This window comes from Botryllus schlosseri, chromosome 7 (assembly GCF_051294905.1).
Source record: "Botryllus schlosseri isolate E-star chromosome 7, Bs_hap1, whole genome shotgun sequence".
Classification (NCBI taxonomy): Eukaryota; Metazoa; Chordata; class Ascidiacea; order Stolidobranchia; family Styelidae; genus Botryllus; species Botryllus schlosseri.
In genome coordinates this window covers 26,150,575-26,165,267 of record NC_137242.1, presented here as the reverse complement: position 1 = coordinate 26,165,267, position 14,693 = coordinate 26,150,575, and the positions used below count along the sequence as shown (strand labels likewise).

Here is a 14,693-nt window from a genome sequence, read left to right as displayed (position 1 = left end):
GTAGGCTTAAATTAGGTAACCTAACAATTTTATCAAGTAGCCAGTACGATTTATGAAAAAAAAGTCATTTTTGATCACCCAGTAGTGTATAAATACATGAATTATAAAACTGTGTATTGAAAACTGGGATTTCATTGTCTACAAAATAAAATTACAGTACAGCAATAAAAATAATGCAATTGTAATGATTCGAGTTTATAGCAAAAGAGTCTATAACAAAAATAATTTTTTTTGCAGATTTGTAAATACAATTTTAGCTCACTTCAAACTGATAGAAACAATGTTATTGCAGTTAAAACTCTTGGATTTGTATTGACGTCAGGTAATCTCGGAATTACGAATGAAAAACTCGAATAACTTCATTTCTACGGGTTGGAAGTGCGTCACATTTGTTTTGCATCGTTTTTTTGTAGACAACTCAATAATTTCACAGGGTTGACATTAAAGTTTGACGAACCTTTTCAAATTTTTGTATAATAAATTCAAGATTTTCGGCAGTCCTGCAACTTCGCATGTACTGATTGGAATTGAGCCGAATTTGGTTTGCAGTGGTTTTCAAGCCAACTTTATCAAATAGCGGAAAAAATTTGTAAAAAAGTTTTTTTTGAACAATCCTGATGTTCCCGAAAACCAGAAATAGGTCGGAATTAGAAACAGTGCAAAGAAATATTTCACTTTACAAACACTTCAATTAGTCCAGTCTGGGCAAAAACAACTTCCAGAAGGTGATTACTTGCTCCTGGAGTATTCAGCTTGAAGGCAACGTTTGATTCCATCCTCGGAACTGTGCACCGTTTCATAACGCAAGATATTCCCGAAATGTCCGGCATCCACTGTCCTAGGCTGGAGCAAAACACGGCCAAATACGCCAGCGATCGCCGGGACAGGCTGTAGCCCGTTCGGCACGTTATATTGGCCAAGTCCCCGTATTCGTGTCTGCAAAGGCAAATGTAACTTGACTCGAGTGGTAATTTTTCCGTGAGTCGATTTGACTCGAGTCATTTTCGTGATTGACAAGTCATATGACTTGACACATTCCATATGGCTTGATTGGAGTATCGCATATCAGGACAAATATTTCAAAAATAAGCTGAAAAAGTGTCTTTGTTCGAATAAACGTGTTAAGAGTGATAAAAATCAGCATACTACGAACTATAGACCTTCGATATCGCCAAAGAGTTTTAAAAATTGCGTTGAACATGACTTGAACTCGATAATGAATAGTAAATACAATGACTTGGACTCGAGTCTCAACTCCACCACTCGGACTTGACCTCTTGCTCTCCGATCTGGAATTGACTCGGCGATAGGGTTACAACATGTCCCCCTTTTTCGCAAAATCTAAAATGTCCTCCGAGAACGCCAAAATGTCCATGTTTTTCGGATATAGTCCTCCTTGAATAGCTTTGACAGCCAGACTAATGGACAGTAGGGGTGTTCAAAAATAACTTCTTTTCTCAAATCGTTCTGGCTACTTGATAAAATTGTTAGGTTAACTAATTTAAGCCTACACACCAAATTTGGTTCAATTCCAGCCAGTAACCGCATTGCCACAGAAGAAAGTTCGTATTTATCACATAAAAATAAATAAATGAAAAAATTCAAAATTTTCTGTTCACCCCATCAAAGTGTGAGGTTGTCTATAGAAACGATGTTCACCAAATTTGGTTCAATTCCAACCAGTGGAAGCGGAGTTATTGCCGTCGAAAAATTTGGATTTGAATAAAATAGTATTTACGGTGGGCACAACTACAGTCAACAGTTAAAAATAATAAATGTGCAATTGACTTATGGCTCAGAATCTTATTATTTGATTTCAAACCTGGCATACCACAGTTTGAGAAGCCCGAAATAAGGGTCCATGTATTCACCCAAAAAAAATTCAGGGGTATACATTAAAAAGGATTAGGAAACATCAGGGTTTTAACCAAGTCCCAAGGCTGCGAGTCACAAGTCAATCTCACTTTCACTCGAGTCAAGTCGAGTCATTTTCAATTCACCGCCGAGTCAAGTCCGAGTCCAAGTCAGCGAGCAGAGGGTCAAGTCCGAGTCATGGTATTATGAATCGAGTCCGAGTCCAAGTCATCAAGTTGACTGCTCTGTTTCCAGTTAAATTTTTGATAAACCAACTTTTTATAGCTCTGTTTGATGATATCGGATATTTCGCGTTTATAATACACTAATTTTCCTCACTTTTAGCAGTTCTTGGTCGAAGTTTCAAGTACCAGCACCGATAGACGAAATCCAATTAGCGTGATTACTTTACTATTCTTCGAAATTACAATGAAATGTCGGACTTGGCCGCCCTATTCTCAAGTCATATGACTTGGTTCGAGTCATGCGCAATGACTTGAGTCCAAGTCGAGTCAATACAAAAATTGACTCGTGTCGAGTGATTTTTGTATTTTGAGAAAATGACTCGAGTCAAGTGGAGTCATCAGAAAATCGTGACTTGAGTCGAGCCATGACTCGAGTCATTACAACCCTGAGAAACACCAATTTGAAGGATGATGGACTCACCCTGTGATTGGCTCGATAATGAGATTGGCGACAGAGGTAGCGACAGGACAGGTGCGTCTGTAACACTTCAATAACTCGACGGTCGTATTCCAGCCGTATCTGCCTTTACAAGTGCTTCGCTTGGACTGCTCCATGTCGTGAAACACGTGTCCGGTGGCACATTGAAAAATAGCTACGTCTCCATACTGTACACCGCTGACTGAAATAGTAAATTTTACGCATTACCAGACAGTAGGCCTGCAAAAAAGTACAGTACATGGACGGTTCGATTCTGAATCGAGTATTCGAAGATCGCAACTTTTATTTAAAAAAAGCAAAAACAGCGACAGGTCTACATCGCGGTAAACATGATTTGGTGTAATTCGACCGTGCCAAATTCATTGCACTTTCTGACAATGACGTGGGCTGAACGTAACTTCGTCAAATCGGTGAAACGTTTCTTTGCTCAAATTATGATTTTATTTCAATTTTAATGCCGCAGGAAAATTGTAAAGTGCGGAATGAGTGGGGCGGTACAGGTATTTTCTTTTCTCTTGTTTGCGAGAGTGAACTATTATTCGATATGAACTGCGCATGATTCAATGTCCAAATTTTCGCGAATTCAGTAATTCAAATTCCGATCTAATTTGGAAAAACTGTGTAGCTATCATTCTAATTGTAGACTAATTTGGAAAAACTGTATATATAAGTCTCATTCAAATCTCATTTGGATAAGCTGAAAATATTGTAGTTGTCCAAGTACTACATGACTCGAGTCACGATTTTTTGTTGACTCGACTTGAGTCGAATCAATTTTTCAAATGAGTAAAATAACTGGACTCAATTTATACTCGAGTCATTGCGCATGATTCAAGCCAAGTCGTATGACTCGAGGCTAGGACGGCCAAGACAGACATTTCGTCGTAAGATTGAAGAATAGTATAAAGTGACCACATCATTCGTATTTCATGTATACCGCAATTTGTTTTGTATACTTCTTTATTTATTGATGTGACGAATAAAAGACTATCTACTTCACCTACAAGTCCTGATGCCTAAAAAATAAGGCCAGAAACTGTTAGGACTTAGGAAAATGACGATGTTATGAATGTGAGTCATTCTATATGACTCCAACATAGTTGAAAACAGTGGATTGAATAGGATTGAACTCAAAACTGAACAGTCAACAAAATGACTCAGACTCGATCCTCTACTCACTGACTCGGACTTGAGTGGGTGGTGAATTGAAAATGACTCGAGTTGACTATAGTTAAAACTGTAAAAGTGAGATTGACTTGGCTACAGCCCTGATGTTTCGTGTTCTGCGATACGAACGATCCAAGATCACCGAATTACACAGCGGAAAACAGCTTCGAAACTATAATTCGCTTTGATAAAATCTCTTTTTGTGGCAATGAGCTTATAATTTGAGTGCTCAAAAAATTCGTTTCATCAGAATTAATAATACTCGATTCAGAATGCACTTGTAAGTGGCCTGAAAATATTGATAATATTATGGTAAACTATGGGCATTGCTTCGCAGTGTTGAAAAATTTGAAAATTTTCTCCTTTTTAAATAAGCTAGAAAAGGAGTTATATCTAATTCTTTCCAAATTACATTGGAATTAGAATTACCATAATGACTTTGAAAAACTTGGAAATTGAATTTAATTCCAAATTAGAAGTACAACAAAATTCATGTTCTGTTCATATGAAAACAGCTTCGAAACTATAATTCGCTTTGATAAAATCTCTTTTTGTGGCAATGAGCTTATAATTTGAGTGCTCAAAAAATTCGTTTCATCAGAATTAATAATACTCGATTCAGAATGAAGTGCTCAAATCTTTGACCTGTTATCTGGACGTTCAGTTTGAGAGTCTTTGCGATTTCGCGCGGGTCTGGGCAAGTTGCGTGTCGGCAAGCCACCGTCGCCGGGTCGGGGGTCCAGGTGCCACCTTTTCCGCACGTCACCGTGAATGTGTCCGACCCGCCCACTTCCTGATCGTCTCTGCACTTGTAAGTGGCCTGAAAATATTGATAATATTATGGTAAACTATGGGCATTGCTTCGCAGTGTTGAAAAATTTGAAAATTTTCTCCTTTTTAAATAAGCTAGAAAAGGAGTTATATCTAATTCTTTCCAAATTACATTGGAATTAGAATTACCATAATGACTTTGAAAAACTTGGAAATTGAATTTAATTCCAAATTAGAAGTACAACAAAATTCATGTTCTGTTCATATGAAATCACTTTTTATTCAAATTAAGATTAAAATTCGAATTACGGATACACTGTTTTCACCAAGTGGGATTAGATTAGAATTATTGAATTCGCAAAAACTTGGAAATTACAACAAAAATCAGGTTTGCTTGATGTCAAATAAGATTTCATTCTCGCAGGCGTGTGAATTTAAACAAATCATATATATAAACATATTACACGAGATATTCCACTGTTTTGTCAAACTTTCTGCAATGCAGCCAGCGTCCTGTGAAAATTATAAATTCGATATTATACTTTCAATTAGCTTTCATATATTTTACCGGTGTTAAACCAGTTCTGGGTTAATTCTAAACAGTTTGGTACAACGCTTGTAGGATTTATTTATTTTTTTAATTATCGGACAATCTTTCAACCTCTTACATTTTGCAATTGAGAATGAAACTGAAATATAAACCGTAAAGTTGACGTGTACCGGGCACACGCAAAATCAACTCTGTGTAAGTAGAAGTGGTTCATTACTGACCAATGGGGTTGTTCAAAAATTTTTTCCGGGATTTTGGAGATTCACTGATCAAATTTTTTTATTCGCAAAAATATCCTGGACAGTGGCTAATCCCGGAATTATGAATGAAAAACTCAAATAACTCAGTTCTATGTGTTGAAATTGCGTCAAATTTATTTGCATCGTTTTTGTATGGGGTTGACTCCTAAACTTAAAAAAAAAATAATAAATTTAAAATTTTTAAATTCCTGCGCATTCACATCGGCCAGATGGAATCCAGCCAAATTTGGTGTGCAGGTTTTTTTTTAACCAAAGAACCTAAAAATTTATTCACTGAATCCCAGTATCCGAAGAAAAAAAACGGGACAACCCTATTGCAGTACATAGTTATGTATCGAAAAAGTCAAAGCGTCAAATATACTCCACCTTGTGCGACATCGGAGATTCTTCCTGCACGTCGCCGACCAGGTCGGCATATGAAGTTGCGTTTTGCGGCGGCCCGCAATAACTCTTTGTACATGTTAGATCGCTGGGAGCCCAGGACCCGTCATTGTCGCAATACAGGACGGCCTTGCTCCCGAAGTCTTCAAACGAAAAGCCGTCCGGGCAAGATACTTCCATCTGCATATTTGAAGTGGATATTTGAAATTTTTGTACAATCATTAACTCATAGCGGCTATAAGCGTTTCACTTCAGTAGGTACTCAATACATCATCTCTTACTATTCGACTAATAACAGAAACTAACGTCAAAATACTGCGTAGCTCACAGCAACCAATAAGGAGCAAAAATTCGTTCGGACAACAACTGAAAACCAACCGAAAAATATTGACAGGCATTCTTTCCAAGGTCGTATCATCATATCTTGCTATTCACGAATCACAAATAAAGATAAATTTATTTACATATTTCAAGCAGAATTTAGAGAAGTAGGCTACGCCTTTAACTACTGCTTTAGTCCTAAACGCACCAGGGTAGTAACCAAGTCACAAGTCAATCCCACTTTTATAGTTTTGACTCGAGTCAAGTCGAATCATTTTCAATTCATTACCGAGTCAAGTCCGAGTTCAAGTCAGTGAGCAGAGGTCTGAGTCCGAGTCATGATATTATGACTCGAGTCCGAGTTCAAGTCTTTGTGTTGACTGCTCAGTTTCCACAAGTCTTGTTAAACCTACTTTTTATAACTCTTTTTGTTGATATCGAAGGGTTCGCATTTATAATATACTAATTTTCCTCACTTTTAGCAGTTTCTGATCGCATTTTCAAGTACCAGTACCAATAGACGAAATCCCAATAGTGTGGTGACTTCACTATCCTTCGAAATTACAACGAAATGTAGGTCTTGGCTGTCTGAGTCTCGAGTCATATGACTTGGTTGGAGTCCAAGCCAAGTCAATACACAGATTGACTCGAGTCGAGTTATTTCCGTATTTTGAGAAAATGAGTGAAGTCAAGTCATCAGAAAATGGTGACTTGAGTCATTACAACCCTGAAACGTACCAATTAGTACATAAAGCTCCTCTTAACCTGCCATACCAAATTAGCCCCGAAATAATAAATAGAAACCACTGAAAATTACCTTGGTGCCATAATGGTTGGTTGAAATCTCTTCCGGCAAAATAAACGTGCTTTCCGATTTGATAGCTTCTGTGTCGCAATACACCGGGGTACACTCGATCAAGGGCCCGTCCGTTATGGACCAGGACGCGTCCCGACCGCACGATATTTTTCGGACATTCGTGTTGAGATCTTTGAACCAGAGACCTTTGTCACACTTTATTTCTCTTTCAGACATGTAGAGATCTCCGTTGGTACCTATGAGTGTACAATTGAATAACATATTGATATTGGAATGAGCCTGATTATTATCGGCTGATACTCGTCAGGGGTAATCGTCAGCAACTAGTAGAGAACCGGAAAGAACATTGTACATCAACAATCGTATCACAAAATATGACGTCACCAGCATAAAAAAATTCGAATATTATAGTTGAACATTTGGCTTAGGTTCAATATGTGCTGTTTTCAGATCATACACAAACTTGTTATGCGTGAGCGTGATATTTGCTGTAATTCTTTGTAATTCGGAATTGCATTCAATTTCCAAGTTTCTGCGAATTCAGTCATTTTAATTGTAATTTAATTTCGAAAAAAGTATGTATCTGAGCTAATTTTTGAAAGCTCAAAATTTTGCAGATGTCAAATTCCTCTACCGTAACCGCACCTGACAATACAGACGCCTTCTCTATTTCAGGAGGTGGTCCACAGGACACTGGCTGACATCTGTTCAATTCTAAATCCGGAGTCCAAGTGCCATTCTCGGAACAGCTGAATATCGTAGAAACTGCACCACTAGGAGTGCTGTACCCATTTTCGCAGATGCCGTTGATCTTAGCCTCAAACCCCATCTCTGTACGACCAGCGTGACCTGGGATGGAGGATTCAGAAAGGTATTAGTAAATATATGGGGAAATGGAGCCACAATACTGCATTGCATTTCCAACTACCAGGAGTGGTCAAGGTACTTTCAGATAGTATATTCAATCATATAGTAGTTTTAAAAGTAGCTTCAAACAGTGTATTCAATTGAAATGGCCAACGGCAGCTACAATCATAGGCGCCGACTGAAGCTGAATAATTCTAGTACAACCCTGCCTACAACGGTAAAAACCAAAAAAAAATCATCACCTGAATAGGAAACTCCCTTACTGTCTTCGGGTACGTTACATTTGACGGGTGCACAAATGGAAGCGGTGTCTTCAGGAATCCACTCGCCTTCGCTGGAGCAAACGAGGTGAAAACTTCTCTTGCGCGATTGAAATTGGCATAAATCTGACGAGGAAAGAGTGGTAATTAGCATGCAATTGTATCCTACACACATTTTTCTTGCTGTACAATAGAATTCGTGCTGAATTTGAAAGATTTTATAAGTCGTCACACAAAAACTATAGTTGGTAACCGCTAATTTGTATTTGTAACGACCGTATCTTATTCCCATATCCATTATCCAGTAAAGTTTGAAAAAAAAAGTTATTTTTGAACAGATCAAACCCACATTGTATTGTATATATCCATATATTAAATGTATCCTTTCTTCAAAGTATAGTATTTGAACAGCTTCTTGGAGGTACAGAACTTCAATATACTATTCAAAGTATAGTAGTCACCACAGTTGTATGAATAGCACAAAATGGGTGTAAATGATTCGCAAAGCTGAGATTTCACGGGGATCAGAACTAACCTACTGAGCCCTCGGCCATCCAAAGCAAGCCCGGTGCATCTGAATTATCTCCCAGGCGAAGATCCTTACGAATAGTTCCTTGTTTCAAAAACAGCACACTACTCCCATCGTGGCTGTAGGCAGTTACATAGTGCGGACTGGACCCGATCGTCTGACAATTCCACATCTGCAAAGGTAATCAATCTTCATGCAGACCACAAAGACGGCCACGATTTCATTAAAATAGCCTGATGTAACGAGACCTCCAGTTACCCTGCCACTGGCACCGGCAAATGCCAAGTTACAGTACCAGACATTCAAGGCCGCAGTTCACAACCTTTCGAATGGAGCATAGTTAAGTGGCGCTGAAAGAATATAATTTAGCAGTGTTCCGATATAGTAGGATTTCTCGACAAAATGATCTTGCAGCACACGGCACCCCAAATCTGGGAAGGTGGCCCTTTACCAATTTTGAGAGCGTGAGCCATTTCAGAAGTAGTATAGATTCAAATCATTCTGACCAAAATGATAACCTAACTATCCCTGTATTTGCGAGTATATTTCTTCATCGTATCTTATCTAATATTTCAGCTCAGTGTTGTGAGAACACTCTCACACACAACAACATACTACGGGTTGATGAAATAGATGTAATCCAACTTACCTGGCCATGTCGCTGTTTCCTGCAAGTATCCAAATACACTTGACTGCCTTCAGCGCCTACGCTAGAAACAGGCATAGTGTGTGCCAAACACAATCCTGTATCCACATGTTGCAAAACATCTGTCTGTTCAGGCCACCATCTCCAAAACAGAGACATGTCGATGATGTCGACGCAATTTGACACCAACCGGGCGCGGTATGTCTTTCCTAACTCATAAATGCGGAGGCATAAGAGCCTGGTACCGTTATTGAAAATCCTGAAGAGAATTTGATTATGTTATTGCAAGCGAGCACGAACAAGGTCTAAGGTACTTTCTCAACCACAAGAACGTGATCGTCACTGATCAAGGTTCCCCATTAACGACTCAAAATTCATGGCGTTTATAATTAGGGTTGTAACCAAGTCACATGGTTCTGAGTCACTAGTCCATCTCACTTTTATAATTTTGACTCGAGTCAAGTCGAGTCATTTTCAATTCACCACCGAGTCAAGTCCGAGTCCAAGTCATTGTGTTGACTGCTCAGTTTCCAGTTCAAGTCTTGTTAAATCCAATTTTCTAACTCTGTTTGGTGATATCGAATGGTTCGCATTTAAAACATACCAATTTTCCTCACTTTTAGCAGTTTCTGGACGCATTTTTAAGTACCAGTACCGATATAAGAAATCCCAATAGTGTGGTTACTTCACTAGTCTTCGAAATCACAATGAAATGTCGGTCTTGCCCGTCTGAGTCTAGAGTCTTATGACTTGGTTAGAGTGATGCGCAATGACTCGAGTTCAATTCGAGTCAATACACAAATTGGTTCGAGTCGAGTCAAGTCATTTCTGTATTAGAGAAAATGACTCGAGTCACCAGAAAATCTAGACTCGAGTCACTACAACCCTGCCAATTATAAACGCCATTCATTTTGACAAGTCATAACAATATGAAAGATGAGGAAAGTCCAATATGTACCTTTTATGCAACCACAAAGAATATAATACCAGTTCATCATCATATAAAAGATAATTTTGTATTTTTCCACCATGCCTATTTCATTGTGCCAAGCTCTAGTTATGTTGTTAAGTATAAGAAAGCACACTAGACCCGGCAAATGTCGCAAGTTTGCAATTTTACATGAAATGCTGCTGATTCACGTAGCCTGGGCGACAAGAATATTCCGCGGTCGCTGTGGCGTCAGGCGTGCCTTGGACGCTGGTCGATTTGTATCCCAAAAACTCGGCTTTTTGAATATCGACAGATTCATCGCATTGTGGCTGCGTGCATTTCAGCCCGAAGACGTCAGGCTCCCATCTGTAAGCGATAAGGTTTAGTTGGCTAAATAACGCAGCTGACCAAATTTTGTTCAATTCCAACCTGTAGATTGTAGGGCTGTTCAAAAAAACCTTTTTCACCTGAATCTTGCTGGCTACGTGATTAAATCGTTAAGTTGCCTTTAAAAATGACGAACACCAAATTTGAATTCATTCCAACATTTTTCTTTGATAATTCTGGGATTATCCTTGATCGGAAGATAATCCGAGAATAATCATCGAAAAACTCAAATAACTCTGCTTCTACGGGTTGCAATTGAGTCAAATTTGTTTTGCATCGTTTTTGAAGACAATTTCATGGGGTTGACTGAAAAATTGCAAAATTTTTATTTTTTTGCATTTTTGGGTGAAATAAAAAGTTTTCATCCTGTACGAAATCCGCGATTATTGGCTGGAATGAATTCATATTTGGTGTGCGTCGTTTTTTAAGGCAACTTAACGATTTAATGACGTAGCCGGCAGATTCAGGAAAAAAGGTTTTTTATTGAACAGCCCTACTTAGAAGCAAAAATATTGAAATTATTTTTTTAAATTGTACTGGCTATGTCAGACCTGGGCATTGTGCGGCCCGCGACGTGATTCTCAATTCCTCGGAATTTAGACCATACAATCTATTTATTAATGTAAATGTGTGGACTAAAACTACAGTGGTATGATCCCGTATCCAATGGTTGTTATAATAACCTTGATTAACACATAATAACACATACAATTATGATATCGCTAATTAGTCCAGCGGTCATGGGAAATATTTTCTATAATAAAGTCCAAACATGAAAAGACCTACCGTACTATTGTCTCTTACGACATACCTTAAAAGACGGGGGGTGCCAGACCTCGCTGGAGGAAAAAAGGTTAAGAACCACCTATATAGACCAATACCCATTGCATAACCACGGAACGTACTTTCCGCTCGCGGTACAGATAGCTTCCACGTGGTCGTACGTATAAATACCATTTCCAGTGAGAATATTTGTAGAGTCCCCGCATCCCACGGACACTGTCTTCCCGACGCTGAAAACAACACAGATTACCAACATCCTGAAGAACGTCAATTAGCAATGCAGTTTTACAACAGTTTTTTTCAATTTAAATCAGTATCAGAATTACTGAATTCGCAAAAACTTGGGAATTAATGAAAATTCCAGATTAGAAAGAAATACCACAAAAATCAAGTTCCATTCTTATATCCAACCACAGTTAACTAGGCCTATATTAAGTACGAGAATTGTAAATGTCTGCATGCCGGACTTGGACAACTTGCTAATTACAATTGTATTAATTATAGCAAAATGGCAGCAATCTAATTCCAATCTAATATGTGGAATGTTTTGATTCTTTGATTTCAATCTAATCTAATTTCTGGTGTACTGTAAATGAGACAAGAGAACTGTACAATAGGGCTCTTCAAAAATGACTTTTTTTCTCAAATCGTACTGGCTACTTGATAAGATTGTTAGGTTACCTAATTTAAGCCTACACACCAAATTTGGTTCAATTCCAACCAGTAGCCGCATTGCTACAGGAGAAGAAAGTTTCGATTTATTATATAATATTAATTAACGAAAAATTTGAAAATTTCCTGTTCACCCCATCAAAGTGTTGAGTTGCCTATAGAAACAATGTTAGTCAAATTGGGTTCAATTCCAACCAGTGGAAGCAGAGTTATCGCCGTCAAAAAATTTGGATTATGAATAAAATAGTATTTACGGTGACCAATTCTTTAATTATTTATTATAGTGGCGCCCACCGTGAATACTATTTTATTCAAATCCAAATTTTTTGACGGCAATACCTCCGCTTCCACCGGTAGGAATTGAATCATATTTGGTGTCTAGGCTTACATTAGGTAACCTAACAATTTTATCAAGTGGCCTGTACGATTTGAGAAAAAAAGTCATTTCTGAAAAGCCCTACTGTACAGTGCCAAATAGCCCTCTGATTTGATACGAACCAAACTACATTCGATTTCCAAGTTTTCGCAACTGTGGTAATTCTAATTCTAATCGCGGTTATAATTCCTATTATAGCCTACTTTGGAAACAACAATGTAGCTATAATTTTAATTTAATCTAAATTGGACAAATTAGATTAGAATTAAAATAAGAGTATAAAAAGATTTCAAACGATGAAATAGAATTAGACCATCTCACTCAAATTAGTCTACCGTAATTTTCCAAGTATAGTACGCAACCTTAAAATGGCATGCAAATTCTGGGGAAAAGCCTGTACCCATGTATAGTACGCACCCTGCATCCGCAGTAGGCCTACATGAATAGCTGTGTTTTGGTACACGATGCTGTTCTTTTTGCGATGTCACTGTCGAACAATTATGACATAACCATCGCTAATCATTATGGAATTAACGGCATTGTCTCTAAACGATGGTACAGAGCAGCCTAAGCCTGCGAGGCTGGCGACGCGACGTCTTGCGCACGAGGCCTATTACAGATGCGATTGCTAATCATTACACAAGTAACGATATTGCCTCTATACCAGTGGTGGCCCTGCGAACGGGGGGGCCCTGGGCGAGACTTACCGGGGGGGGGGGCCCTATAAGTATCCATCTGTAACTTCTGTGGGGCTCCGCCCCCCAGACCCCCCTTCCGCATCGGTGATTATTATCTATCTTTCACCACCGCAAAGGTTTGACCAGATGCTGGATTCGGCCATGTCTATTTTGCATGTGTGGAAGGGTAGACTACATCAAAACTAAAAGTCATTCTATGGCATGCAGAGACGTGATGATTATCGGGATACGGGACTTTTTTAACAAATGCAGTGATTTGATGATGATTGACACATCTGTACGGAATCATATTCTTGCTTGGTGCACGGATTTCCATGTTTATTCGTCATTCTCCTTGAAAAAAGCGCAAAATCCAAATAGGGGGGGCCCCTTCGACCAGGGGGGGCCCCGGGCGACCGCCCACCTCGCCCACCCCAAAAGCCACCACTGCTCTATACGATAGTAGATAGCAGACAAAGCCTCTGAAGCCAGCAATGCGACACAAGGACAGATGCGATTGCTCAGGCCAACGGTTATGTCGTGCACACCACGCCTGTTGGAGGTGCGACTGATTACGCAAGCGATTATATTTTGCGCACATGGCCTGGCGATGAATTAGCGAGGATTGCCGCACGTTCAGCAATCAATGAATGACCTAATTTCGCTCGCGTGCAAACGGCAAACCAATTCAGCAGGAGATTGCGTGCTGTGCAGACGACTCTCGTTAATTGGTAACATGCATTTTGCTAATTGGTAGCGCGTTACACTGATAATACGAATTACTGGGCGCGATGGCTGAAAGTAATGCGCGATTGGAAACAAACATGAAGAAAGGTGTGATTTCAAGTTTTTTATCAAGGGAGATTTTTTTTCAAGCCTGCTGTTCCCATGTATAATACGCACGCCCCGATTTTAGGGCAAAAAATCGTGAAAATTTTGCGGATTATGGAAAATTACGGTAATCTAGAATCGTCTCATTGTTAAGTCTGAGTATCGCCATCCTCACCCGTCTCCGAACGATCTCAGGACATGGTTCACTTCCGGGCAGGTGGTCTGTATGCAAGTGAGATTGTATGGCGAAGGCACCCAGTCGCCATCTTCCTGGCAGGTGTGATTACTTCCAATCAGCGGGGATTTATCTTGGAAATGCATGCCGTAGACACATCTGTTGAGGAATGATGAGGTAACGGATATTTAGATAAGTAGTTTTGAGGCAGACTTCCATCAATTTAACGAATGAAATTACATTGAAAACTGTGTGGAATAGCCACATAATGAAATTTATGTTTACATTAGTCACAAAAAATCCAACCTGCCATTTGGCCAGTTTGGCCAAACTGCGGCCTAGGATGCCGGATTCCAGAGATTCACCGAATTAATTATTACCTTACACACAAAATTTGGCTCGATTCCGACTGATAGAAAATTGTGAATTCATGATAAAAAATGCTTACAAAAACGATGCAAAACAAATTTGACGCAATTCGAGGGCGTAGAAGCTAAGTTATTTGAGTTTTTCATGAATAATTCCGGGATGACCGCCCGTCCCGGCTAGTTTTGCGAATTACAAATTTTCAACCGCATTAATTTCGTTCCTACTGCTCACAAGTGAGCAAGATTAGTTAACTGTTATAATAAAATCAAAATTTTTAAACTTCTGCGCGTTCAGCCGTTCACATCTACCCGTTGAAGTCGAGCCAAATTTGCAGAGTTTTTTAGGCAACCCAACAATTTAATCAGTGAATACCGGGAATCTGGAA

General features: G+C 39.1%; 1 protein-coding gene across 2 annotated transcripts in view; it reads right to left on the bottom strand.

The window, feature by feature from the left end:
* Positions 1-14,693, bottom strand: part of LOC145443175 (uncharacterized) — a 132,498-nt gene that overhangs the window by 55,627 nt on the left and 62,178 nt on the right. For both annotated transcript variants that reach the window (XM_080321167.1, XM_080321166.1), the window contains exons 37-48: positions 13,940-14,098; positions 11,331-11,438; positions 10,228-10,404; positions 9,111-9,366; positions 8,468-8,633; positions 7,915-8,058; positions 7,451-7,654; positions 6,806-7,041; positions 5,653-5,847; positions 4,351-4,525; positions 2,521-2,719; positions 734-936 (exon numbers count right to left, since the gene is read on the bottom strand). In XM_080321167.1, the coding sequence (XP_080177293.1) occupies positions 734-936; positions 2,521-2,719; positions 4,351-4,525; positions 5,653-5,847; positions 6,806-7,041; positions 7,451-7,654; positions 7,915-8,058; positions 8,468-8,633; positions 9,111-9,366; positions 10,228-10,404; positions 11,331-11,438; positions 13,940-14,098 (2,222 nt within the window). The remainder of the gene's footprint in view (positions 1-733; positions 937-2,520; positions 2,720-4,350; positions 4,526-5,652; positions 5,848-6,805; positions 7,042-7,450; positions 7,655-7,914; positions 8,059-8,467; positions 8,634-9,110; positions 9,367-10,227; positions 10,405-11,330; positions 11,439-13,939; positions 14,099-14,693) is intronic.